Source organism: Lissotriton helveticus, chromosome 11 (genome assembly GCF_964261635.1).
Source record: "Lissotriton helveticus chromosome 11, aLisHel1.1, whole genome shotgun sequence".
Classification (NCBI taxonomy): domain Eukaryota; kingdom Metazoa; phylum Chordata; class Amphibia; order Caudata; family Salamandridae; genus Lissotriton; species Lissotriton helveticus.
The window spans coordinates 189784578-189812206 of record NC_136072.1 but is presented as its reverse complement, the minus strand read 5'-3'; the positions used below and the strand labels follow the sequence as shown (position 1 = coordinate 189812206).

The following is a 27629-nucleotide window of genomic DNA, read 5'->3' as shown; positions in this document are numbered from 1 at the left end:
GACAAGGTGTTTCTAAGGACCAGTCCTTCCTTCCTACGTTGTTATGCCCTTCCACATCTGGCAGACCATCACTTTGCCCACCTTCTTTCCGCATCCCTCAAGGGAGGAAAGGCTCCACCGTCTGGACCCAAATTGGGCACTCTCATTCTATCTGCGGCATACACAACAGTTCCGGCTGGATGACCAGCTCTTTGTTGGATACGTGGGCGCCCAAAAATTTCAGGCTGTGCACAAGTGGATCATCTCCCGGTAGGTTGTTCTGTGCATCAAAGCATGTTACTCCTTGGCTAAGAAGGAGCCTCCTGTGGGGCTCGGTACCAATTCCACCAGGGCAAGTGCAGCCACTACTGCCTTAGGACGCGGCGTTCCCTTGCAGGACATTTGTCGAGCAGCTACGTGGGCCTTGCTGCACACGTTTACCAAGCACTACTGCCTTGACAGTCCAGTACAGAGGTATGGCTTATTTGGCCGTTCCGTGACTTTCTGGTGTAATTTGGTCCGCAGACCCACCTCAGGGGTTGGTATTGCTGAGGTATGTATTCTAAGGTAAGGAATCTATCATTAACGTTTCTTTCAGATGCACAAGTTACTACTTGTGTAACAATATATCTGTAAGAGAAATTAGTTGGTGATCGATTCCTTGCCGCCCCACCCATCCTCCCCGTTCTGCGAACTGATTACTAGGGTTAAGGTCCTCCCTTTTAGGGCCCTAGTTTTATGCACCAATGGTCAGTTTCTTGCTTGGCTCTGCGTTCCTGGTGCGAAAAGTAGTGTACAGAACTGACGTCCGTGCGCATGGGTGGCGCCCAAGAACTCTCCGTGATGTCATCTCGGCGCTTAAGGCGACGGATGCGGAGCCGCAGGACGCCACCTACTGATGCGCCGGGGTTCTGCTAAGGAAAAACTTTCTGGATCCAGTCTGACGCCTGGGGATATTCTAAGGTAAGGAATGGTATCACTAACTAATGTCTTACAGATATATCGTTACACAAGTAGTAACTTGTGCTTCTCCCTTCTTGTGTTTCCCCTGAAGTGTGTTTTCATTGCTTGAATTCTTTGGCTCTGACTGATATGAAAAGCTTGTTACAATGAAGGGAGAGAAGAAAATAATTCTCCAAAATATGTAGTCAGTTTAACCCCTTAGCTGCCTAGGCTTTTCTACCCCCAGTGCTGAGCCCTTGTTTGCTATTTGGTGCACTGATGTACTTTGCGCTTAGACCTCCATGACATTTTTACAGACGAAGTTTGTTAGATTTGACATCCTTGGTGTGGTACTCTAACCCCCCACCAAAAAGTCACCCCTACTGTTTTTCTGAGTTTATATGATCCGTGGTCAGCGTCAGATACTTGGGCTTGCAGTACCAAAACCCACAGCCAGGTAGCAAGCCTACTACACAGTGTTGTCCGATCAAGCTAGCATGGACTAAAGACCATGTGATGGGACTAATTCTGAAATCTAGCTCTTATACACGATGCCTTCCTAACAATCCACACTTGGTGACACCGCCTCCCAGCAACACTGCCCTCTAGACATGCCAAACATGGTCAACCATGGTCAACCCAGGAGAACACTGATTAGCCCTGTAAATCCAAGCCACAGTAAATCTATCCCTTGCTCCCTTATTTTGAGGCCTCTTAGGATAATTGTGGGAGAGTACCTGTTTGCGTGGTTATCCTCGTTTTTCTGGCCGGCTGCTGTTTTTTTTTTTACTTTGTGCACAAAGACCAAGGTAACCAGGGCTCCAGTTTATATACTCAGCCAATTTTCACATATTTTATAGGTCTAACACCCTATTGGCATATTGACCTTTCCTTCAAGGCCATAGTATATGGTGCCCAAAAAACTAGGAGAAACCCTTATTTACTTACCAGGTCACACCTATGTAGGCCTTACAGCCCAAAACGCAGGGTGCATAGTATTTTTTACTATTTTTTTTAATTTATTTTGTTTTAAAATTTTATTTTGGGTTTTTCTGTACACAAAAAAAGCAGATACAATACATTCAGCACAAAGGTAACACATGGACTAATATCTCATAAATGGTACATAGGAGTAAGCAAGTAAGTCTCGGCAATACATATAAGTTGTGCAGATGAACAGTACAGATTTTGACAGTAACCATACAAAGGTCCAAAGGAAACGGAGCTACTGCGATGTTGCATATAGAGGGACAATGGAATGATCAATAATGACATTACTTTTATATGGGATCTTCCCTCCTGTAGAACTCCAATTATGCCGTATGCAGCCATCTCAAGAACAACACTCAGCAACCTACAATACAGCAATCCCCACCTCCCCCACCATGTCTCACGCCGTATGCAGCCATCTCAAGAACAACACTCAGCAACCTACAATACAGCAATCCCTACCTCCCCCACCATGTCTCACGTCTTGAGTCTCCTCATCAGCCTGGCTTGCTCCCTTGTTTAAAAGCAGCAGCGGCTGCTAGGAGAAAAGCACAAGCCGCTCAAGCCACGGAGCAACCCGAGCAGGAGATAACGGAGGAGGTATCCGCACCAACGCTGTGTACGCCTACGGGGGAATCTTTAAAGGGGAAACATGCATCTGCGAGATCGCGGCAAGCCCCCTCTATCTCTGAGCTGTTTGCCCGGAGTGGTAAAGGGCACAATACTAAGGATATGAGTGCCGGCACAACAGATGCTCACGCGCCCACCCAGGTGTCGGTCCTACAGAAGGCCACGGTGACCGGTACGAGAGCTGTATGTAGCCCTTTACCAGAAGATGCAGCGGTGCAGATTGGTGGCCCGCTTGAAGGCTTGATTGCAGTGGGGGAACAAGGGCAAATGTCTGAAGTAACTGATGGGCTAGTAGCTGAGTTAGTGGCTGTGAGCATTGTCGGTGACGAAACAGCTGCTTCATCTGTACTCGTACATAGCAGCCAACCAGAGGCGGTTTCAGGGCAAGGACTGGAAGCAGGTGGGGATGGGGGAGAAGAGGCAACGATGCTATGCCCCCCCCGGTCCAAACGATCGTAACGATAAAGGTCAGGAGAAGGAAAATGAGAAGGATAGCAGCGAGTGCTCTTTTTCTGTTTCAGAGGAAGCTGAATGGTCAGACGATAGGAGCTCGTCCCAGGGGGGCAGTGACCTTGAGACCGACAGTGATCTAGAACAGAACCTCCCTAGCACAGCCAAAAGACTAGCCGGTCAAGGGAACGCTCATGATCAACCTCTACAGGGCCTAACGTGGGACCATTCTTCAGCCACGCCACTACAGGGAAGCCCTAATGTCGAGGCTCCAGCAGCTCACCCCCGCTATTAGATGTTATCTATCAGACTATCCTCACGCATAGGGAAGAAGCCCGCCAGGACAGCCGGAATTCGCAAGCAGCATTGTGTAAGATGCAAGGCGTTGTCAGAAAGCTGTCCAAAGCATACGCCAATGTGGGGGATAGAGTTACTAATCTGGAGGAAAGAATTGTGGCGACGGAATCAGAGGCCGCTGCAGCCACTGCCAAAGTTGAGTCCCAAAGCACCCAGGATGTTGATATCCAGTGAAAACTGCAGGATATGGAAAACGGGCTAAGGCGCAATAACCTACGGGTGCTGGGGATACCAGAAGGGGCAGAGGGATCAGATGTTAGGGCCTATATGATCATCTCTTTAAGACCGCATTTCCAGAACTTTCTGAATGGAACTGGCCGGCAGAAATCCAGAGGGCACACCGCATTCCGTTCAGGGTCCGTTCGGGGGCAGGAAGTAGTGACAAGCCAAGGGCAGTTATAATATTCTTGGGCAATTTTATCCTCCTACAAGTCATATCGGAAAAAACCCGGCCCGAGGTGAGCAGGTCTAGCGAGGGAGTGTCATTTTTCGCTAGGCCAGACTTTTGCCATGCAACAGTTGAGGCGCTGGAGGCTGAGACAATTGATTAAACCTCTTCAGGACAAACATCTGCAAGTATATCTTGCTAATCCAGCACAGCTCAAGGTCGTGAAAGATGGTCGGACCCAATATTTTTCATCTGAAGTAAAGGCCAAGGAGTATCTGGACTCTCTGGGTAGTTAGGGGCTAGCAAATAATTGAGTTAATAAGGAGAGTTTGGGCCTGGGAGTGTGATATTTGACACCATGGGGTTGGTTTGTGGCACGGTACTTGAGTGGCTATAGTCTTCTAATGGCATATTTTTTATTTCAGTGTCCTGACACCCGGCCCAATCGTATGGCTCCCGATCTTTTGGCTGGGTCTTTCTTTCTTTTTCTTCGCTGGGGCGGGGAGCACTTTGGCATTTAATTTTTCTTTTCTATGTAATTGATCGCTGCACCTATGTATCTCCGCTGCTGCATACGCACATCACAAGCCCAGACCTCAGTCTGAGCGCTTCATGTGGGAGGGGGAAGGGGATTGGGGTGGGGGGGTTCGGGTATGAGGGGGTAAAAGCAAAAAAAAAAGAATTTATGGTACAAAGTTTGTTTTTCTTACTAATACAGGATATGGTATCTCTGCTAAGAGTTCTTTCTACCCAATTGCTGGCAATAAAATTGAAGGAAATGCTTAAAATTAAAAATGTCGAGCCTTAGTGTATACTAGATTAACATAGGAGGGTTGAATGATTGGAAAAAGAGGGCCAGATTGTTCGAGTTTGTTAAATCAGAGCCCACTGACATTCTGTGTCTTCAGGAAACGCACCTACCATGGGCGAAGAAACATCTTCTTGGTGGCTTTGACATTCTGGCATGCTCATCTCAGACTTCAACAGTAAGGGGGGTGGCGATCCTAGGTAAAACGGTACTGGGCGGGGCCAAACTGGTTAAAACGGATGCGCTAGGTAGATGGGCTTTGGTCGAGATGGAATGTGGACTAACAATATGTGGAATATAAGGTTCCAACCAGGACGACACCTAAGTATTTGAAATATTGGAGGGGGGAACTGGCAACCTTGCCTGTTCCCATTCTGGTATGCGGGGATTTTAATATAACAGCTGACCTGGTTGAGAGAAGTCCGTATATTGGTAGAAAGCCCAGGGTGTTCAAAGCACTCTCCTCCCTGATGCAGTCTCATGGGCTAATGGATGTATGGGGAGCGAAGGAGCAGGGCGATCCTGGGTTCACATATTTTTCATGCCCTCACCGGAAGTATACCAAACTGGATTATTTCCTAATATCATCTACAGAAATCAGTATGGTTAATATCGGGAAGCTTCCTAAGGTCCTCTCGGACCATAGTCCATTGGCAATTAGGTATCATGGTGTAGGGCCAGTTAGAAAACAAAGGGTGTGGACATTTAAAAGGAAACTTCTGGCTGACACCCTCTTTGTCGAGTATCTGAGGAAATGGGCTTGAGAGTTCTGAGGCCAATCGCTATAGTGCACGCAGAAATTGTGTCTGGGATACGTTTAAAGCCGCATTGAGGGGGGAGGTAATTAGCTATACCGCCCAAGCCAGGAAAAAATTGAAGGCAGGAAAGGACAGGCTCCTAGCAGATTTAGTTAAGGCAGAAAAACAGCACTGTCAAGATATAACACATGGGAAGAAAGGAAAGTCAAATCAAAATCTGTTCCATTAAAGCGGAATTACAGAAACAGCTGGCTGAAAAAGCGACGTCAGAATATTGGAAATACAGAGGGAAAATGTATGAGACAAGGGAGCAGGCAGGCAAGGCACTGGCGCTGAGGATCAGGCAGGACAACACGAAAAATATAATAACTAGCATCCAGGAGAATGGGCACGAGTTTGTGGGACCACAGGATATTCTTGGGGTATTCGCAAATTTCTATCAAACCTTATATAAGGAAGAGAGAGTGCGTGCGCTCCCCCATGAAAATTATCCGGATGGTGGACCCGAACTGGGTGAGTTTGAGAGGGAAAAGCTAGAGAGTTATGACGGTCGACGAAGTCCGCGAGGCATTATCATATCTGGCGGCCGGTAAAGCAGCGGGACCAGATAGCATCCCATTGGAGCTATATAAGTGTCTCTCGGTCGAGGTGGTTCCAATGCTGTTAGACCTATTTAATGGAATCATGTGCACTGGGAAAATACCTGAAACCTGGAAGGACACAAATATAGTGGTTTTCCCTAAAAAAGGGAAGCCGAAAGAAAATCCTGGGTCCTATAGGCCGATCTCTCTTATAAACTCAAACAACAAGCTCTATGCGAAGATTTTGGCTTCGCGTCTGGCGAGGGTCATTGGCGGGCTTGTTTTCCCCTGGCAGCATGGCTTCATTCCGGGTCGAGGAACAGACCATATCAGAAGGGCAATCTCGTTGTTTGAGGCCCATGCTGTTGGGAGGGAGGGGATCGCTATGATCCTGCTCGACGCGGAAAAAGCCTTCGATCGCGTTAGATGGCACTATTTGTGAAGTGTCCTTGTGGGGAGAGGTTTCGGTCAAAGAATCCTGACGGCTATAAAAGCTATGTATGTAGACCCGGTCGCCAGAATACAGATGATGGGTGAGTGTTCAGAGAAAACCACGATAACTAGGGGCTCCCGTCAGGGGTGTCCCTACTCACCCATCTTATTCGCGCTTTACATCGATCCATTGGTTAGGCAGATACTGGGGAACCGTGGGATCAAGCCAGTGATAACCAATGGATTCGAGAGCAAAATATTAGCCTATGCCGATCTGGCAGTGATCTCATCAGAACCTGCCGAGGCTATGCGAATACTGGTCGAAATCACCAGGGAATTTGGATGCCATTCTGGATGCCGTCTGAATGAGGCAAAAACCCAGGTAATATGCTCAAAGAACATCATTAAGTCCAATCAAAGGTATGTTGACTCAGCAACATATCTGGGGGTGATAATTAATGCAGCAACGGGATTAATCATCCAGGATAACTTTGATCCACTTCTAAAAAAAAAAATGAGAGATTTGAAGCGAATGGACACGTTGCACCTATCTCTTATAGGTAGGACGAACGTGTTGAAAATGACCATGCGGCCCAAAATCCTCTATCTGTTCCATTCCATTCCTTTCTTAATTGAGGAGGGAGTGATAAAAAAATAGAGTCCATCTTTAACAGCTTTCTGTGGCAATACGGGAAGATTAGGCGGTCATTGAAATATATGACCCTCCCGCAGGAACGTGGAGGCCTAGGTGTTCCGAATTTAAGGTACTATCACTGGGCATGTTTGTTGACACAGATGTCAATTCTATTTGATCCAGCATCAAGTAAAAGATACACCCAAGATCTGAGCTCTGATATTCCATCGGTATATGAGCTAATAATGTGGAAGGAGGCTATGGGTGCTCTGCTAAGGAAAACGGATCGCAGATATTTTAAGAAAATGCGCTACAAGGTTTTAGTAAGTGTTTGGGAGCTGTGGAAAACACTGCAGAAAGTGCTACGAATCCCAAGGATTAATTTGTATACGCCACTGTGGAAATCAGGCCGTTTTCCTAATCTGAGTCAGGACGGGGCATGGAAATGTTAGGAACAGCAGGGCATCCGGACAGTGGGGGACATAATGAAGGAGGGCAGCATCATGAGTTTTGATGACATCCGGCAGAAGTACGGCCTGCCCAGTAGTCAAAGTTTTAAATATGTTCAGGTCTCGCAAATACTTGAAGCTATAAGACCTTGCATCTCCCCGGTTATTAGCTGTCCCATGTTAGAATATTTATTAAAAGGGAGGAATAGGATCAAAGTTATATATCGGGATTTAATCGAAAGGTTGTCTGATGACCTGGAGAAACATGAGGCTGCCTGGGCAGTTAAACTGCAGGATCCTGACTCGGATCTCGATATAGCCCTATATTTGGATACGGTGGTTTTACGTTCATCAAATTTGAAGGCACATTTTAAAACACTTTTTAATCTGTACTTTACTCCTAAGCTATTTGACTGGGGTATGAGGGTGGACAACAATTGCCCCAGATGTCAGAAGGGCCCGGGGGATCTCGTGCACATGTTTTATTATTGTGAGAAACTCAGAATGATTAAAGGTTAGATGGAGAAATTTCTGGAGGGGCTGCTAGGCTCTAAGATCAGTCTATCCCCGACAGTGATGATCTTTGGGAGTGATAGTAAGATAGGTTTTAACAGTGAGACGGAAGCATTTATCTTTTTAGCCGTTGCGGTACTGCGCATTCTTCTGTCAGCAGCCTGGAAAGATTCAAATGCCCCATCCTTTCAAATGTGGTTGACCAGGCTCCTCGGTATCCATAATATCGAATCTACATTGTATGTACATAAGGGTAGGAAAACACGCGAGTTTGGTTGCAAAATATGGGCACCCTTAAAAGATTGGAGGGATGGGCAGCTGTAAATATAGACTGAGGTATGTTTATTCTGATATGTGTTCGTAATCTATGTTGGTTGTATTCTATTAATTCATTTTTATGAATTCCTCGTAAGTGTTTGAAACCCATTTTCCCTTCCTTTTAAATTGTTTTTTTTTGGACTATATATATATATATATATATATATATATATATATATATATATATATATATATATATTGTATGACTGAAATGTAGTATGATATCCTGTGATCCGTTGCACTTTGAAATCTTTTGTACTAGGATCATGATTACTTGTATTTTTTGTACATTTTAAATTCTCAATAAAAAAAAGGAATTATTACTCTATAATCACAGTAGGCTCAGGGAACATGGTAGAAAGTGAAGTTTAGTATGCCTGAACTCAGAATAATAAAATACTTGTTAGTAAAGTTTATTTTAATATCCTGTGTTTGCAAATGCTACTTTTAGAAAGTTAGCATTTGCTTGCCTGACCATTTCAGCCCGCCTCTGCTAGGATGTGTATCTGCTGTCTGGTTTCTGTGTGTGACACGACTGGGGGATTCCAGGGGACAGTCTCGGCTGCCAGGTGGTGAATAGAGGGATTACCTCCAGGATAGGGGGAGGAGTGCCCCTTGACTCTGAATAGGGCTGTGCTCTGCCACCACAATGCTGGCTCCACCCCCTGGAGAGCGTCTGATGTCCCTCCCCTGCACTTGAAAGAAGAAGCCAGAGTCTGCAAAACAAAGTGCTCCAGAGCTGAATTGGACTATGCAAAGGCCCCCCTGGCCTGAAAAGACAAAAGAAACTGTGTATTAAAAGAGGAGCTCTGCTCCTAACAAATCAGATCCTCTTTTGACCACAAAGAACCTCTGCCCGACTAGAAGGACCAAGAGAAGCTGAAGGAGGAAAGACTGTCCCTGACCTGAAGGACCGGCCTACAGTGGTGCCTTGCTGAGAGAGGAGAGGAAAAGACCAGAGAGGACTTTGTTACATTTGTGCCTGAAACTATCGCCAAGGGCTTGATCCGAGCTTTCCCCCTGAACTGAGCCCCAGGACCATTGGGCTCAATCCTGCCTATGCCTGTCTGCTGCTGGGCCCTTGCGTTCTCTTCCCTCGCCGGAGCTGTGACTACTAGTGCCCTCGCCCCCCTCCTAAGGTCGTGACGCCCCTGCCCGCTGAGAGGCCCGCTCTAGTTCGTCGCTCTCCCCCGCCGGGCCGCCTGCTCTCCTGTCACCTCGCCTGCTACGGAGCTCTTGGTGTGCCTCTCACCCCAACCCGCCAGATTTCGCAGGGAGCGCATTTCATAGCCCCGGACGGCCCGTACTTCGACACGTACTCGGCTGCCCCGCTTTGCCCTCCTGCACCCGATGTCCGTGCCGCACTTCCAGAGCTTCTGGTACGTCCCGTGCCAGAGGCCCCGTGCGGTGCCTGACTACCCGGGAACACAACACCTCCACAGGTACGGTCCCTGCGACGCGTACTGGCAGAGTCCGGCTCGTACGCTGGTACCCGGAAAAGTACGCCACGCACTTTCCAGAATACCCAGAAGAAGTACGCTCCGCAGGCCTGAACGGTGCCTCGCCCCGTGAGCCGCTCTAGACCCCGGATCGCCCGTACCTCTCCACGCCATCCTGCTCCCCCGCCTCGCACCTCGAGGAGACTCCGAGCCGTATAGTGCAGCGGAGAACAGCCGGCCTCGTCCGAGGTCCACCCTCAATTGTGGCCGCGCCTGCAACGCCTCGGACACCCGCAGCAAGGTACAGTGTACCGCGAATTCGTGCCTGAGTTTGCATCGGATCCAGGGTCCGCAACGTTTGTTTTCCCTGCCGGTTCTCGCTTGCTAACGGGTCACTTCACCAGCGCGAAGCGCGCATTGACTCCCAGTGTACTTTGCTGAAAGAACCCTAAAAGAACACTTGCTTTTTAAATCTTGCGGCCTCATTTTCTAAACGTTAATAGTCTTGTAATTAAGCCTGCTTATAAATCTATTTTTACATAAAGCCTACGTATTTTTTATACAAATCTTACGCCTGGTTTCCATTTGTGGTGGGTCTGTAATTTTACTGTGTATGATCATAAATGCTTAACTGACTTTGCGCCCTGAAGAGTAGCCTTGTCTGCTCGCGCCATGCAACCTGAAGGGTGAGCAGGGGTTATTCTGAGGAGTAGTTCTCTTGCCCGGACTAGAGGAGAGGGTCCCTGTTTGTCACAAGTGTATACCTGTGCCAACCAGAGACCCCCAATTCTAACAAGCACCAAGATATTTAAAAATGCCAATAAACTCCAAAAGTATCCTCAGCCATTACTCATAAACAGTGCTAACCACATATTTAAAAAAACAAAAAATGAAATCCAATAAGTATGCAGATAAACTGTTCATTTTCAAGGACATTAGTAAGGAATGATTGTGTTAAATGCCATGTCTTGATCCCTTTTTTTTTTAATATGTGATTAATGATGTAAGCTAAATTGTGCCCCTCTCAACAAAGTGCTGCAAGAATTGCAGATTTACCATTCCCAAGATTACCTTTTGTATTACCAGCCTTCTGTTTGCATGTAGCACTGTGATGCCTCCAGGCTCCTTGCGATCAATCAGGTGCCCTAAAATAGACCACATCCCTCCCTAACACTTGCATCACTCGCGTTGACTGTGGACTCTGATCCCAAACCTGCAGGAATTCAGCACTCCTTCAGAGGTGGGATGCTTGGCCATGGCACAGAAACAACCAAGAGGAGGAGCAAGCATAACCGATAAACTTCCAACAAAATGAGATCCCATCCCTCTGCATCACTGAAAGGTGGTTTGACTGGAGAAAATGAGAAAGGAAAGATATGGCATTTCGGGGGAGGGGGGGGATCGCGATTCGTGAGGAAACGTAGTTTTTGTGTTTTTGGGAGAGTCACTGAGTAGGATCACGGTCACCATTTGTAGCACGGTAGTTTTCTTCCACCAGGTGAGAGTGGTGGATAATCACCAGTCTTTAAAATATTGTATGTAAAAAGGGTTGTAATTCAGGAGTGACTAGAGTTTTTGATGAATAGGACAAATGGGGATTTTGGATTAGAAGCTGCTCAGACCTCTGGTTAAAGCTGTTTATCTGACTGCTATGCTTTCTTCCATAAATTAAAAATGTGTTTTAACTGAATAGCCACACTTAATGTGGTGGTAAGTTATGTTCATGATTAGGGGAGGAGGACATAATCCCTGGAATGTGGAATTGGGTTCCTAAGCACCATTTTCTTAATTCTGACCTGGAAACTTTTTCTTACCTAAAATGCAAAAGGGCAATACAAATTGGTGTTAAATCTGCCCTCAATAACTGCTCTGATCCTCTATTGGAGTCTGATGGTTCCAATATGTTTGTTCTTCTGCAGTCATGATCTTCAAAAACGAATTGGTGAACTTGATGCTCAAAAGGAGAAAATACACGAAGATACTAAGGATGTGAACGAGAAGAGTGGTCAACTTGCAGAAGAAATGAAAGTGAAGAACAAAGCTTTAAAAGATGTTGAAAAGTAAGTTATTCACATTTTAAAGTACTAAAATCAGTGTTGAAAATGAAGCTTTAGTATGTAACATTATTTCTGTCTACATTAAAATGATTCTGGGTTACCAAGTAGTTTCATGTGCAGTCCTGGATGATGCAGCCTAGGTAGAGCATCAGTTTGTTTTCAACCAATGTATTTGCTGCAGCTCAATGTGTAGTACTAACTCATGAGTTTCTCCACACACACTGCCCCTCACCTTCAGACTATTGTCCTTGCAGCATTATTTGCTCCTAGCAAGGTTTGAAAGCAGAGTAACTAAGCCATGGCAAAATCAAGCACCCCCCCTTTTAAGGACTGAATTAAAGCATCCAATACCTGTCCTAGCTTTCATGAGGTCTGTGGCTTATTTTGCTTCTCTTGTAAGTTTTAAGTATAGACTCGCATGTTGTGCATATTCCTGCCTTCTCCTGTTATTTTCCTTGTAAACATTTTAAGCAAGTGTCAACAGTGGTAATGTTTGTACTTGCACTGTATGAAAACGACCAGCCTCTTGGCTTCTTGGAGGAATGGTCATACAGTCAAGTGTTGCGATTGACTAGTAGGCTCTTACTTTGATAACCTACTGTATTGATGCTTTTTACAATCTAGAACATTGTGCAGCGTGCATCGAATTTTCTGATGAGCGACGCCTCAATGTATAGCTGACTTTCCTGCTTTCTTGTTGAAGCAGCATTGCAAACTAACACTTGCACTCCAAATACAAAGTTCATGACCTTTCCTTTAATGTGATAATTTGACATTTTGATTACATTTATCTTACAGTTCCACATTACATATGACATCCTCCTTAACACTGTCAATGAGTCACTTAAGTACATTATTTGCATTTTTAAGTATATGAATGATTTTACGTCTTCATTATTGGTATAAATATTGTGAGTTTATGAACTGTGAATTTGACTGAATTATGGTTGTGCGGCTTCTGTGAATTATGCTAAGCAGACCTACTTATAACTGGCAAAGTTCACAGTTGTAACCATAAGGTAATATTAACTGTTTTTTTCAGTGAGTTGGGTGTTTTATTTGTAACATCCAATCTAGAAATTATTCCTTTACACATGCTCTCCGTCTGTGTATTGCTGTGCTTTGCCGCAGTGCTTGGTTTGCCAGCCCCCACTGTTCATCGGAGGCCTGGCCTATGGGCAATTTTTCAGGGCACAGACATTTATAGACATTTTTTTTTTAGATTTTTCCTGGTACTTTAAGTATCCAGGGTTTATTTTGTATGATTATTTCGGAAACTTTGGCAGTCACATCCGCTTGATATCTTAAGAACATGTTTTTTTCCGTATTGATTGATTTTTCTCTAATGCTTCCATCATTTCTTTTCCTATTCATGGATTTTTCTCTGCACCGGACATTGGTTAAGCACTCGAGTGCTAAAATGTTCAGGTAGATCCTCTTTTCTTCCCATCCCACCTCCTGCAGCTGTACTTGAAGAATATTTTGATGCTGCTCTGTTAACTATAATTTTTCTCTTTGCTCAGGAACGTCATGTGCTCTCATGCCACACTGGAGTCCTGGAGGAGAAAAGTATTCTGCTAAATTTTCGATCACACGTATGGCATGCAACTCTCCCAAGGGTTTGTTTTTCTCCAGGGTGATGTCTGCAAACTTAACACAATGGAGTCCATTGCCCTCTGTGGTCTTGATTTGTACATAGAACATCTGAACTTGATGAGATGTTGCAAGGACCTCCTTGCAACTCTCTCAGCCATTTTTTTTTTTTTTTTTTGCAGAGTTTTATATAGCGCGAACTAGAACCGAACCGAATCAGTTATCAGAGCGCTTACATAGCACCAGTTACATTACATGAGGACACACTTTCATTTTAGGCACGGGGAGATTAAGTGATTTGCCCAGAATCACAGGGGGTTTTTGGCGTCGTTACCGAGACTCAAACCCAGTTCCTCCAGGTCCGAGGTCGAGCGCCTTAGCCGTTAGGCCAACCCCTCTCCCCCTTTTCTTGCTTAGCATAAACTGATCTACTTTGGTAGTGCTAATTTGTAGATGCGCCACCGATTGCAATAGGACATGCAATTTGTGATGTGGTGAAGGTTAACTGTACTCATAGGCTATAAAACGCTCAGAAGGATCTCTAATTTAGTGTTTAGTCTACAGATCAGACTAAGTCCTTGGGACTCTAGAGGTAGTACTTCCCTTGTTGGTAGTCTTGCCAAAATTTAGGTCTTGAGTTGGACGTTTGAGACATGGTGTAGTTTTCAGAAGTTTAGTGAATTGAACCCCTCAGAGTCCCCTGCCCTTAATCAAATGTGATGCTAAGCCGAAGTGAACTGCTTTATAAAGTTAAAATCCGGCCTACTCGGTTTGCAAAAGTGTTACGCAAAGAAATGACGGACCGAATGCTGAATGAATCATACATTCAGCCCCAGTCAAAAGTTCTGGGTTAATTCCATCTTTCTTTTGTTCACCATGCCACCCCGGTTTAATCCCAGCCATATGGAAATCAGGCTTTACCATATTCCTCATGGGAATAGCCCAGCATGAACTGCCAAGCCAGATCCTCCCTGGGCCAGAAACTAGCATCCTGGGACTTGTTTCAGGGTATTAACCCTCATCAGCCAGGATAGCTTGAATCCATAAACAATAGATTAAACCCAGATTCTTGTGATATGGGGTGAATGTAGGCATTGTTCAGCATTCATCCCATCAATTGTTCTTTGTTTTCGTCGCCCTCTGTGGGAAGGGTGTTGCCACACATGGGTCCCGTGCTCACTGCCCCACTGGATTCAAGCTAACCTGGCTGATAGTTCACATTAAGGTGCACTCGCTTGATATTTTGCTAAATAGCCTATTCTAAACATAATGACACCAACAAAGAAAAAAGGTTTCAGGACTTTTAAGCTATTTTGTAGACGACATGGAAAACCTGATAACTTGCAATCTGAAAGAAAGTTAGTTATAGATTCCCTCCCTTAGAATTACCTCCCGGCGTCAGACTGGATCCTGAAAGTTTTTTTCAGCAGTACCCCAATGCGTTGAAAGGTGGCGTCATTTGGCTCCGCATTCGTCGTGGTCACTGGGATGATGTTGCAGTAGCTACTTAGACACCACCCTCACGCTCTGACGTCAGTTCCTACTTTTTCTGTGCCAGACAGCGCTGATCCGGAGAGAGCAGTACTTTTTGACATTTTCTCAACTATTGTCAACACCATCGACTCCTGGTGCACAAAGGATGCTCTGTTTCAAGGCCTGTGGTTCTTGTAGCCGACTGATGACTGTGACGAATCCGCACTGCATGTGCCTGTTTAGCCTGGAGAGCGACCACGATACCAAGTCATGCTCCGACTGCCGGACCATGAATCCGAAGTCGTTGCGGGAGCGGTCCCGGAAGCTTCTCGAGGCCCGGCAGTCGGCTCCGTGCCATTCGAGGTCCTGGTCGAGAAAACCGGTCGTGGAGCCACCACTAACAGTCATCTTCCAAGTCTTCGCACTCCTCAGGTAAGTCGAAGTCAAAGAAGCATCGTTCCTCTTCGACTTCTCCCTGTCTGTCGGCCAATGCGACATTTTAGTGGTGCCCTTTCGCAGCTCCGCGTGCAGAGCCCGAAGGATCGACTCCGAATTTCCCTCTCTTCCCAGGACCCGTAGGGACCCCTGTCAAGCTTCGCCAATTTTACGAAGCAATGCACGCCATCTTTGGGCAGCCCAACTCCGCCTGCGCGCCTTCAGGCCGTGCGTACTTGGCTCGGGGCCCTGGGCCTTTGATGCTGGCGGCTTCGGCCCTGACATCGCAAGCGCGCCTTGGATCCAGGCCTGGATACTGATTGGCCCTGTTCGACTTGGTTACACCTCCCCTGGTAATGATTACACCGGCACAACGTCCGCAGCTGGCGTTGGCTGTGTCCCCGGCCGATGTCGACCCCGGCTTCTACCTCGATGTAGACACGGAGCCGGACCGGCGTCGACCAACGCCGGATCCGGCGCCGGTGGGCACTCTTGTGCCCTTGTTTTACCATGGCTCTTTTACACCAGATTGGCAGCCAGAGAAAGGTGAGGAGAACTGGGAGGGGTATGGAGACCCCTTAACTCACCAGTTGGACTACGGACTGGAGAAAGGAACTGGGGGAAGCGAGTGGTCTGGATACCTCACCAGACCATAGCATGTTGTCTCCTCCTACAGTGGCTACGGTGGAGGCAGCGTCTTACACCGGGGGGTTGCGTAGGGCGGTTGAGGCTCTCCACCTAGAGCTACCTATGGTGGCAGTCAGGACTAACCTCCTGACAGAGGTGCTTCAACCAGCAGCGAGCTCTTCGGAGCCCCTGCTACCATTTAATGAAACCCTCACTGACATCCTTTTGGGCACCTGGTCCAGGCCCAACACAGGAGCTCCTGTGGATAGGATGGTTGCCCGATGCCACCGCCCTGCCCCCGGCGACCCTACTTTCCTCTCCCAACACCCCACCCCGAGAGCTTGGTGGGCCAAGCCTCCACCTCCAAAGCTGCATTCCCTTACGCATCACCTGATAGTGAATCCAAAAAGCTGGACCTTCTTGGGAAGATTTTTTCTACCTCCAGCTTGGGACTGAGGTCGGTAAACACTGCATGTCTGGTGGGCCGTTACAACCATCTGTGTGGGAACAGGTGGCGAAAGTGCTTCCTCAGTGCCCAGAGGAGACCTGGGCCGTACTCTCCCATGCAGTTGCTAAAGGGAGCGATGCAGCAAAGTTTACCATCCGCTGTGGGGTGGATAGCGCCGACTAACTAGGCAGGAAGATTTCCATGTCGGTAGCTCTTAGACGTTGCGCCTGTTTGGGGTAGACTGGTTTTTCAGGGAATGTCCAATCTACTCTTATGGACATGCCCTTTGATGGCCGTCGCCTATTCGGCGACGAGGCAAACAACGTGCTTGAGCACTTTAAGGACTCTCAGGCTACGGCCAGGTCCTAGGGCTTCTCCTCCACCCGCCCTGCGCTGTCTGCTATTTGCCCCTTCCGTGGCTATGGAAGGGGTGCCCCGCCACGTCCTGCCCAGAGCCACAGGCCAGCGTAAGCTGTTCAGCCCCTGCGCGGCCGGGGACGTGGGAAACACCGCCGTGGTTCTGAGAAACAATGGGGGGGCCAGTCCACCATAGCCCCCTCTGCCGCAGCCTCCAAACCCTCCTAGCCTGACCTTTCAGGGCCACCAATCACCATTGGGCGGCAGGATTCGCCACTGGCGCACCAGCACGTCTGACAGGTGGGTTTTGCAAATAGCCTGAAGGGGCTACTCCCTCCCCTTCGAGACTATCCCTCCATCCATGCCACCTCCATTCCATCGCTTGTCGGAGGATCATCCTGCCCTTCTCCTACAGGATGTTTCGGCACTCTTGGCCAAGGGAGCAATCAAGCGAGTTCCTGTCCCAGAAGTGGGTGATGGTTGCTATTTCCACTGCTTTCTGGTGCCCAAGAAGGACAAATGCCTGCATCCTATCTTGGATCTCAGGAACTTAAACCACTTACTCCGGAAGGAGAAGTTCAAAATATTGACGCTAGTTCAGGTCCTGTCTGCCCTTGACCCTGGAGACTGGATGGTAGTGTTGGACTTGCAGGACGCTTATTTTCACATCCCCGTCCTGCTGGCCCACCGGCGTTACCTACGGTTCATGGTAGGGCACGAGCACTTCAGTTTACCACGCTCCCCTTTGGCCTTAACAGTGCCCATCGGGTGTTCACGAAAGTGATAGCAGTGGTCGCAGCACATCTGTGCAAATCAGGGGGTTTCAGTCTTCCCCTATCTCGACGACTGGCTGTTAAAGGCGGGCTCGCTCCAGGCTGTCGTCTCCCTCATCCACACTACGACCGACATCCTGCATTCGCTGGGGTTCTCCATCAATGTGCCGAAGTCACACCTGACTCCCTCTCAGAAGCTCCTCCTCATCGGAGCGGTTCTGGACACAACGCAGTTTCGGGTCTATCCTTCTGAACAGCGAGTCTGGGATATTCGGGCTATGATTCCGATCTTTCAGCCTCTATCCCGGGTTTCGGTCTGGATGACCCTCTTGCTGCTGGGCCTGATGGCGTCCTGCATCCTGCTGGTGGACCATGCCAGATGGCATATGCAGGCTCTGCAGTGTGACCTGAAGTTCCAGTGGGTACAACATCAAGGGGAACCTGACCAATTACTTCCAGATCTTGGAGGGCACTCCAATTGCCGTGGTGGCTAACAAACCAGTATTGGGTCGACGGGAGATTCCTTTCCCTTCCCCTCCAACCAGAGTTCACCGTGGTGACCAATGCATCACTTCTGGGATGGGGAGGCCACATGGGGAAGGCGGAGATCAGAGGCCTCTGGTCTCCGGCGGAGTCCGGGCTCCACATCAACCTTCTGGAGCTTCGGGTGATTTGTCTTGCACTCCAAGCATTCCTTCCCTTTGTTAACCGATAACACCACCGCCATGTGTTACTGCAACAATCTGAAAGAAACAGGTTAGTATTAGATTCCTTACCTTAGAATATCCCCAGGCGTCAGTCTGGATCCGGAAACTTTTGCGTAGCAGTACCCCTGCGCGTCGGTAGGCGTCGTCTGCAGGCGTCCCCTGCGGCTCCGCGTCGTCGGCGTCGTGCGCCGTGATGACGTCGCTGGAGTATATAGACGCCGCCTCCGCGCGCTGACGTCAGTTCTTCTTTTTTCCGCGCCAGTTAGCGCAGATCCGAAGAGCAGTACTCCGGTCTTTTGACCAAGTTTTTTGTTAACTTCTTTACGGTGCCGGTAGGATGCCCGGTTTCAAGAGTTGTGACGAGTGCGACCGCATGATGTCGGTCACCGACCACCATCGACTCTGCCTCCGGTGTCTGGGCGCGGACCACGACGTGGAGTCCTGCGTCGACTGTCGGGCCTTGACTGGAAAAGCTAGGCGGGAGCGGTCCCGCAAGCTTCTCGAACTCCGGTTGTCGGCCCCGCGTCGAGAGCGGTCCCGGTCCGGTCGGAGGTCGAGGGAGCGGTCGAGGGAGCGGTCGCGGAGCCGCCATGGGCGCTCCGGGAGTCGCCACCATTCCTCCGGCTCGTCAGGTAAGCACAAGAAGTCGGGGCGTCGCCATCGCACCCCCGACTCCCCCCGACGCCCGCGTGCTGCGGCCGGGGGCTCGGGTGACCCCACCCCCGCGGTCCCGCATGGGTCGCCGACGCCGTCTGCCCCACACCTGTCGGTCCCTGGGGAAGGCGCGTCGCGTGAGGAGATCGAGGCCTTCCTCATTGCTATGAGGGCGAGGTCTTCTCCGGCGGGGCCTTCGGCGCCTGCGGGCCCGTCGGTCCCGTCTGGGGGCCCGAGCGGTTCGGGTGCTCCTGCCCCGGCGCCGCCGGTGGCTCCGGCCCCGGCGCCGCTGGTTCCCTCTGGTTCGTCGCCGGCTGGTCTCCCGGCCTCTCCGGCGTCGGTTCCTGTGGGCCAGCCCATGGTACCGCCCCCGCGTGGTGCAGCGACTCCGCCGTCGGCTCCGGCCGGCGTCGGGTCCCCGGCACCGACGCCGCGCGGCGCCACCCCCCTTTCCTCCCCGACTCCGGACTCGGAGCCGGACCGGCGTCGGCCGACGCCGGACCCGACGCCGATGGGGCCTGTTGACCCCGATGTCTATATCGTCGACCCAGAATATGGGTATGACGAGGAGGAGTATGGAGAGGGTTGGGAGGGGTCTGAGGACCCTCTATCCCGTGCCTGCCAGTACGATGTGGACTGGGTAGGTGATCTGGGTGATGCCAGTGGCCTGGACGAGTCGCCCAACCCTGGGTTTGTCTCTCCGTCCCCTGTGGCGTCCGAGGCGGGTGCTGCCTATTCGGTGGTCCTGATGAGGGCTGCCAAGGCCTTACACCTTGAGCTCCCCGTCGCGAAGGTCAAACCGAATATCCTGACGGAAGTTTTTAAACCGCAGTCATGCCCCCAGGAGCCTCTGCTGCCGTTTAATGAGGCCCTGACGGATGTCCTTCTGGGCACCTGGTCCAGGCCCGCCTCTGGTGCGCCGGTTGACCGGAACGTTGCCAGGCGTCACCGTCCCTGCGCGGACGACCCTGCCTTCCTGTCCACCCATCCCTCCCCGGAGAGTCTGGTGATCCAGGCCTCCACTTCGCAGTCCGCATTTCCGTCGGCTCCGCCCGACCGGGAATCAAAGAGGTACGACCAATTCGGAAAGAAAGTGTTTTCCTCTTTGAGTGCTGGGCTGCGGTCTTGTAACACCGCGTGCCTCTTGGGCCGCTACACCCACTCCCTGTGGGATACGGTCGAGGAGTGTTTGCCGCAATGCCCCCAGGAAGTGCGGGACAAGCTCACCCGGGCCTTTGTTGAAGGCCGGGATGCGGCGCGGTACTCGATCCGTTGTGGTCTGGACACCACGGACTCACTGGGACGGGCCATGTCCACTACGGTGGCGATTCGTCGCCATGCCTGGCTGAGATCTGCCAACTTCTCACCAGACGTCCAAAATACGCTTATGGACATGCCATTTGATGGCAGTCGCCTATTTGGTGACAAAGCGGACCACGCGCTGGAGCGCTTCAAGGACTCCAGGGTCACGGCCAAGTCCTTGGGTCTCTCGACCCAGACCCAGCGCCAGCAGACGGGTTCGTTTCGGCCCTTTCGTGGCCAAGGGAGAGGAGGTCCCACACGTGCTGCCAGCCACGCGGCGCAGAGCGCTCCCCAGCGCGGTGGCGCCCGTGGTTTCCGCCGTGGTGGCGGTAGAGGCCAGCGTCGTGGTCAGTCCACGCCTCCCTCCGCTGCGGCATCCAAGCCTTCCTAGTCTGAGCTTTCGGGCTCACGTGACGCCAGTGGGTGGCAGGGTTCGCCATCACCACTCCCGCTGGCGCGCGATAACATCGGACAGGTGGGTGCTGCAGCTTGTCCGAAGGGGCTATGCCCTCCCCTTCGAGTCCACTCCTCCAGCCATGCCACCGCAGAACCACCGTGTGTCGGGGGACCACTTGACACTTCTGCAGGAGGAAGTTACGGCCCTCTTGGCCAAGGGGGCCATCGAGCGCGTTCCTGGGCCAGAAGTAGGGTGTGGTTGCTACTCCCACTACTTTCTGGTACCCAAGAAGGACAAGGGAGGCCTGCGTCCTATCTTGGATCTACGGAACGTCAACGGCTTCCTCCGGAAGGAGAAGTTCAAGATGTTGACTTTGGCTCAGGTCTTGGCTGCTCTAGACCCACACGACTGGATGGTAGCGTTGGACTTGCAGGATGCGTACTTTCACATCCCCGTCCTGCCGGCCCACCGGCGTTACCTGCGGTTCACGGTAGGCCACGAGCATTTTCAGTTTATCGTGCTCCCATTCGGCCTTACCAGCGCCCCACGGGTGTTCACGAAAGTGATGGCGGTGGTCGCAGCTCATCTGCGCCGGTTAGGGGTTTCAGTCTTCCCCTACCTCGACGACTGGCTGTTGAAGGCGGGCTCGCCCCAGACAGTCGTCCACCACCTTCAGATGACGGCAGACCTCCTGCACGAGTTGGGGTTTTCCATCAATGTGCCGAAATCACACCTGTGTCCCTCTCAAAAGCTCCTTTTCATCGGAGCGGTTCTCGACTCGGCGCAGTTTCGGGTTTATCCCCCGGAACGGCGGGTCCGGGATATTCAGGCTCTGATTCCCATCTTTCAGCCGTTATCCCGGGTTTCGGTCAGGTTGACGCTGCGGCTTCTGGGGCTGATGGCCTCCTGCATCCTTCTGGTGCATCACGCCAGATGGCGGATGCGGGCTCTGCAGTGGGACCTGAAGTTTCAGTGGGCCCAGCATCAGGGCAACCTATCCGACCATGTCCTGATCTCGGAGGGCACTGCGAGACAGTTGCAGTGGTGGCTTACAGACCGCGATTGGGTCAGGGGCAGATCCCTCTCCCTTCCCCAGCCGGAGCACGTGGTTGTGACGGACGCGTCCCTCCAAGGCTGGGGTGGCCACTTGGGAGAGGCGGAGATCAGAGGCCTCTGGTCTCCGGCGGAGTCCCGGCTCCATATCAACATGTTGGAGCTGCGGGCGATTCGCCTGGCACTGAAGGCATTCCTCCCCTTTGTCAACGGGAGTGTAGTGCAGGTGTTCACGGACAACACCACCGCCATGTGGTACTGCAACAAACAGGGCGGTGTGGGGTCGTGGACCCTTTGCCAAGAGGCTCTGCGCCTCTGGCAATGGCTGGAACGTCAGGGCGTGACTCTGACGGTTCAACACCTGGCAGGTTCTCTGAACGCCAGGGCGGACGAACTCAGCCGTCGGTGCTCGGTGGATCACGAATGGCGTCTGAACTCGGATGTGGCGAGAGGCCTCTTTCAGCAATGGGGAGAGCCTTGGTTAGATCTATTCGCCACAGAAGAGAACGCGCAATGTCATCAGTTCTGCGCGTTGGAGTTTCCAAGACGGCACTCGCTCGGCGACGCCTTTCGGCGCGAGTGGAGTTGCGGTCTGTTGTACGCCTTTCCGCCTATACCACTTCTGCCCAGAGTGCTGAAGAAGATCAGGCGCGACCGGGCCCAAGTTATCCTTGTGGCTCCGGACTGGGCTCGAAGGTACTGGTATCCCGAGCTACTCAGCATGACAGTCGGTCCCTCGATCCGCCTGCCCCTTCAGGAGGACCTTCTGTCGCAGCAGCAGGGGACGGTCCTCCACCCGAACCTGTCCAGTCTCCACCTCCATGCGTGGAGATTGAGCGGCGACAGTTGAGGCCATTTGACTTGCCTCCTGAAGTCTGTGATGTCATTCTGGCAGCCAGGCGTCCCTCCACAAAGTCGGTATACGCCTGCCGGTGGAACAGATTTGTGGCATGGTGCACAGCAAAGGCTGTGGATCCCCTTTCTGCCCCTCTATCTGAGGTTCTCCTCTTCCTCCTTTCCCTTGCCCAGCAGGGCTCTGCTCTGGGCACTATCAAGGGCTATCTTTCTGCCCTTTCCGCCTTCTTGAGGCTACCTGATCAGCCGTCTTTGTTCAAGTCCCCTATTGTGTTAAGATTCTTAAAGGGCATCACGCACATGTATCCTCCAGCTCCGTTCGTGATGCCTCAGTGGGACTTGAACCTGGTTTTGACTTTCCTGATGTGCGCTCCCTTTGAGCCCCTTCATTCCTGTCCTCTCCGTCTTCTCACCTTAAAGACGGCCTTCCTGGTAGCCATCACCTCTGCCAGGAGAGTGAGTGAGCTCCAGGCTCTTTCTGTTCAACCTCCTTTCTTGTCTGTTCATCCTGATAAGGTGGTTCTTCGGACCAGACCTTCTTTCCTGCCCAAGGTAGTCTCTGCTTTTCACATTGGGCAGTCCATCACCTTGCCCTCCTTCTTCCCGCCTCCGCATCCTTCAAAGGATGAAGAGCGGCTCCATCGTCTGGACCCAAAACGTGCGCTTTCATTCTATATGGATCGCACACGCCAGTTCCGGGTGGATGACCAACTGTTTGTTGGCTACGTGGGTGAGAAGAAGGGAAGGGCGGTACAGAAACGGACCATCTCTCGGTGGGTCGTCCTGTGCATCAAAGCATGCTACTCTTTGGCTCGGAAGGAGCCTCCTGTTGGGCTGAGGGCCCATTCCACTCGGGCCACGGCGGCTACTACTGCCCTGGGCCGGGGAGTCCCTTTGCAGGACATTTGCCAGGCGGCCACGTGGGCCTCGCTGCACACCTTTGCGAGGCACTACTGCCTGGACAGTCAAGTCCGGAGGGATGGCTTCTTTGGCCGTTCGGTCCTCCAGGACTTTCTGGTGTAGGTTGTATTGGTTCGCAGACCCACCACCGGGGTTGGTATTGCTGGGGTATCTATTCTAAGGTAAGGAATCTAATACTAACCTGTTTCTTTCAGATGAACAAGTTACTTACCTTCGGTAACGATATATCTGTAAGAAACAGTAGTTAGTATTAGATTCCTTACCGCCCCGCCCATCCTCCCCGTTCTGCGAACTGATACCTAGGGTTAGGGACATCCCTTTCAGGGCCCTAGTTTCAAATGGCACCAGTGTTGGTTCTCACATGGCTCTGCGTGTTCTGGCGCGGAAAAGCTGTGTGCAAAGAACTGACGTCAGCGCGCGGAGGCGGCGTCTATATACTCCAGCGACGTCATCACGGCGCACGACGCCGACGACGCGGAGCCGCAGGGGACGCCTGCAGACGACGCCTACCGACGCGCAGGGGTACTGCTACGCAAAAGTTTCCGGATCCAGACTGACGCCTGGGGATATTCTAAGGTAAGGAATCTAATACTAACTACTGTTTCTTACAGATATATCGTTACCGAAGGTAAGTAACTTGTTCAACAAGGCTTGGTTGGGTCATGGACCCTATGTCAAGAGGCCCTCCGCCTCTGGTCATGGCTAGAACATCATGGCATATACCTGGTCGTTCAACACCTGGTAGGTTCTCTACACTCAAGGGCAGACTAAAACGGCCTCAGATGCATGATGGATCACCAATGGAGTCACTCGGAGGTTGTGTAAGGTCTCTTTCAACAGTGGGGAGAGCCTTGGTTAGATCTATTCGCCTCCGAAGAGAACGCACAATGTCAGCAATTCTGCTCGTTGGAATTTCCAAGGTGGCCCTTGCTAGGCGAAACCTTTCGTTGTGAGTGGAGTTGCTGTTTTATCGACGCCTATACCTCTTCTGACCAGAGTGCTGAAGATCAAGCGTTACTGGGCCCAAGTCTTTCTTGTGGCTCCTGATTGGGCACAAAGAGTCTGGTATCCCGAGCTGCTGCACATGGCCATCGATCCTCCTATCAGACTGCCTCTTTGGGAGGAGCTTCTGTTGCAGCAGCAGGGGATGGTCCTCCACCCGAACCTGTCCAGCCTCCACCTCCTTGCGTGGAGATTCAGCGCAGCAGTGGACGTCGTTTAACCTGCCTCCCGAAGTCTGTGATGTCATCTTGGCAGCCTGGCGTCCCTCCACTAAGACTGTATACGCCTATAGATGTGGAACACATTTGTGGCATGGTGTGCAGCAAAGGCTGTGGATCACCTTTCTGAGGTTCTCTTGTTCCTCCTTTCTTTGGCCTAGCAAGGCTCTGCTTTGGGCACTCTTAAAGGCTACCTCTTGGCCATTTCAGCCTTTCTTGGGCTTCCTGATCAGCCTTCTCTTTTCAATTCCCCTGTTGTATATCGCTTTCTTAAGGACATTACTCATCTTTTTCCTTCTGTTCTATTTGTAGTTCCTCAGTGGGATTTGAACTCTGTTCTTACTTACCTTATGTGCGCTCCCTTTGAGCCGCGACATAACGGTCCTCTCAGGCTTCTGACTTTGAAAATGCCTTTCTGGTGGCCTTCACCTCTGCGCGCAGGGTGAATGAGCTCCAAGCTTTTTCTTATAAACCTCCTTTTCCCTCTGTTCATCTGATCAAGGTTGTCCTTAAAACTCGTCCTTCCCACAGTGGTTACTCTTTTCCATATTGGACCGACCATCACTGTGCCCACCTTCTTTCCTCCTCCGTATCCTTCCAAAGAAGAGAGGCTTCACATCTGGATCCAAAGCGTATACTTTCCTTTTCATTGGATCGCACAAAACTATTCCGGGTGGATAAGCAGCTTTTTTTTTTACTATGTCGGCGCCAAAAAAGGTCGGGCTGTGCACAAATGGACTATTTCTAGATGGGTTGTTTTGTGCAGCAAAGCTTGTTGTTCTTTGGCAAAGGAGGAGCCACCAGTGGGGGTTGCGTGCCCTTTCCACCAGGGCGCTGGCAGCTACAACTGCTTTGGGACGTGGAGCACCCCTTACTGACGTATGTCAGGCAGCTACGTGGGCATCGCCGCACATATTCAAATACATTACTGCCTAGATAGCCAAGTCCGGAGAGACTGCTCCATTCTGTTCTCCAGGACTTTCTGGTGTGAACTTGGTACGCAGACTCGCCTCCGGGGCTGGTATCACCGTTTCCAATAACCTTCGCGCTTGCGCCCCGAAGTCACTCAAAGCACGCAGTGTGCTGCATTTAGCACGCACACACTGCACATCCCCGGTTACCGTTCGCGCTGCCGCTTTTAAAATGCGAGCGGCGCGAAAAACTGTCATTTCCTGATTAGCAAGTGGCCTTCCATTTCTGCATTCCATTAACAGTGCACAGCTGCGGGGCTGATTGTGACCCTTTAAGGTAGTATTCATATTAATTTCAGCGCACACAGGCCCTGCAATTAACATGGATACTACCTTAAAGGGTCACAATGAGCCCCACAGCTGTGCACTGTTAAAGGAAAAACACAGTGGAGGCTGCTTTCCTTGGGAGGTGGAAAGCCACCCCTCTTACTTTGTGTCACGATTCCACCAGCCTTGTGTGCCACCCATATTGTTAATTAAACAATCTCATCACACGCTGTGGGGTTACCTTACAATCCCAGCCCCCACAAGGTCTTGAATTGTGACTTACCGTGAAGGCCACCATCAAGCGCCACTGTCGGATACCGCTCTGCTTAACGTTGCACTGCTAGAGCGGCAGACTTTGAATCTGGAGAACCGGGTTCCAGTCTCGGTAGGGAGGCACAACATCCTGTGATTTATCGGCAAATCGCACATCTTTTCAGGCCTAAAAATGAATGTGTCTGTAATGAAACTGGGGCTCATTTAAGTTGTAGATGCGCGAAGGTAGTGGGGGTTATTGCACATTCAAATACAGCGGCAGTGCAAAATGTATGGGACCGCATCATCCGCTTAGAAGTGCCACATAAAACCAATCTGTGCATATGACTGTATATTTCATGGATATTGTGTCAATGGCTTTGGCCATTTCCAGTTCCGCTAGAGCAGGTTTACAGTTATAGCAGTGTAAGCCATGTTTGCTGAAACTATTGCAAATGGTTTTTTTTTTCGATAACCAATCACTACCCCTTGCAGTGCCATGGTGCACTACAAATACCTCTATCAACAATGATTGGCAGATGGGTTGTAAATACCATAACTCATTATTTCACTTTCGTGCCTCATGCGTGCTCTTCATAATACCAGCACTGCATAATACACTTATGAAATCTGTCACTAATGCTTATGTTTTATTTAGATTTTGGCAGAGTTTGTTGAAAAAACGCTCCTGATTCCCTTGCGTCGAATTCGCTCTATATAAGGTGCTACGCAGTGTACTTCGAAGGACCAGTAATCCTTTGTGCTGAGATGGGCTCCCACAGAAGACTTGATTCTCCAGTATTAGGGTGGCTTTCATAGATTCACATGCTTGAATAATTCCCCGTCGTCAAAGTGGGAGTTCCACGGTACCAAAAATAGTAGTTATATAGATAGATAGATAGATAGATAGATAGATAGATAGATAGATATATAAGAAATGTAAAAGTACCATAGAACAATATAGGCCCATAGAAGCCTAAAGGGAGAATTCACTTTAGTAACATATCCATGTCATTATAATAGTTCACATCTCAGCCAATCAGGCTGAAGCACCCTCTAGAACCTTCTCAGAAGCTCAAGCCCTCAGATTTTCTACTGCACGTCGTGTGAAGGGAGTCTCCCTGAGCTCTGCTCAGTTTCTTCAACCTTCAAACCTTTTCATCTTCTTCTACAATGTCTTCAACAAAAATCTTTTTTCAGGCCTTGTTCTGCTTGTGGAAAACTTCGCCTGTTCCATGAGGTGAGGGACTGCAAGTTTTGCAGAACTTTTTCTTCAAAGACACTAAAGGATAGAGAGGCCTGTCTCCTTCTGTGGCTACAGAGGTTGAATACTTCAGACGATCCTTTTTCTGATGTGGAGAGTGTCTTCCTTCCATTCCCAGACCTCTCTTGAACGTGGGTCGGAGACTGAGATGCCTTCTCCTTTTCAAGTTGGTGGATGCTCCAAGGTCTGTCTCCCCACGGGATCTGTCGGCCTCTTCGCCTACGGGGCTTGGTTCTCTGGCATCGCAGTCCCAATCTGTGCCCTCGTTGTCCAAAACGAGTGGCAGCTCCTCTACGACGACAAGATCCGTCGACGTTGTGCCTACGATGACGAAA

General features: G+C 50.3%; 1 protein-coding gene across 2 annotated transcripts in view; it reads left to right on the top strand.

Moving 5' to 3' along the window:
- SMC4 (structural maintenance of chromosomes 4) overlaps positions 1-27629 on the top strand; it is a 630932-nt gene that overhangs the window by 63851 nt on the left and 539452 nt on the right. For both annotated transcript variants that reach the window (XM_078666858.1, XM_078666857.1), the window contains exon 8: positions 11588-11728. In XM_078666858.1, the coding sequence (XP_078522984.1) occupies positions 11588-11728 (141 nt within the window). The remainder of the gene's footprint in view (positions 1-11587; positions 11729-27629) is intronic.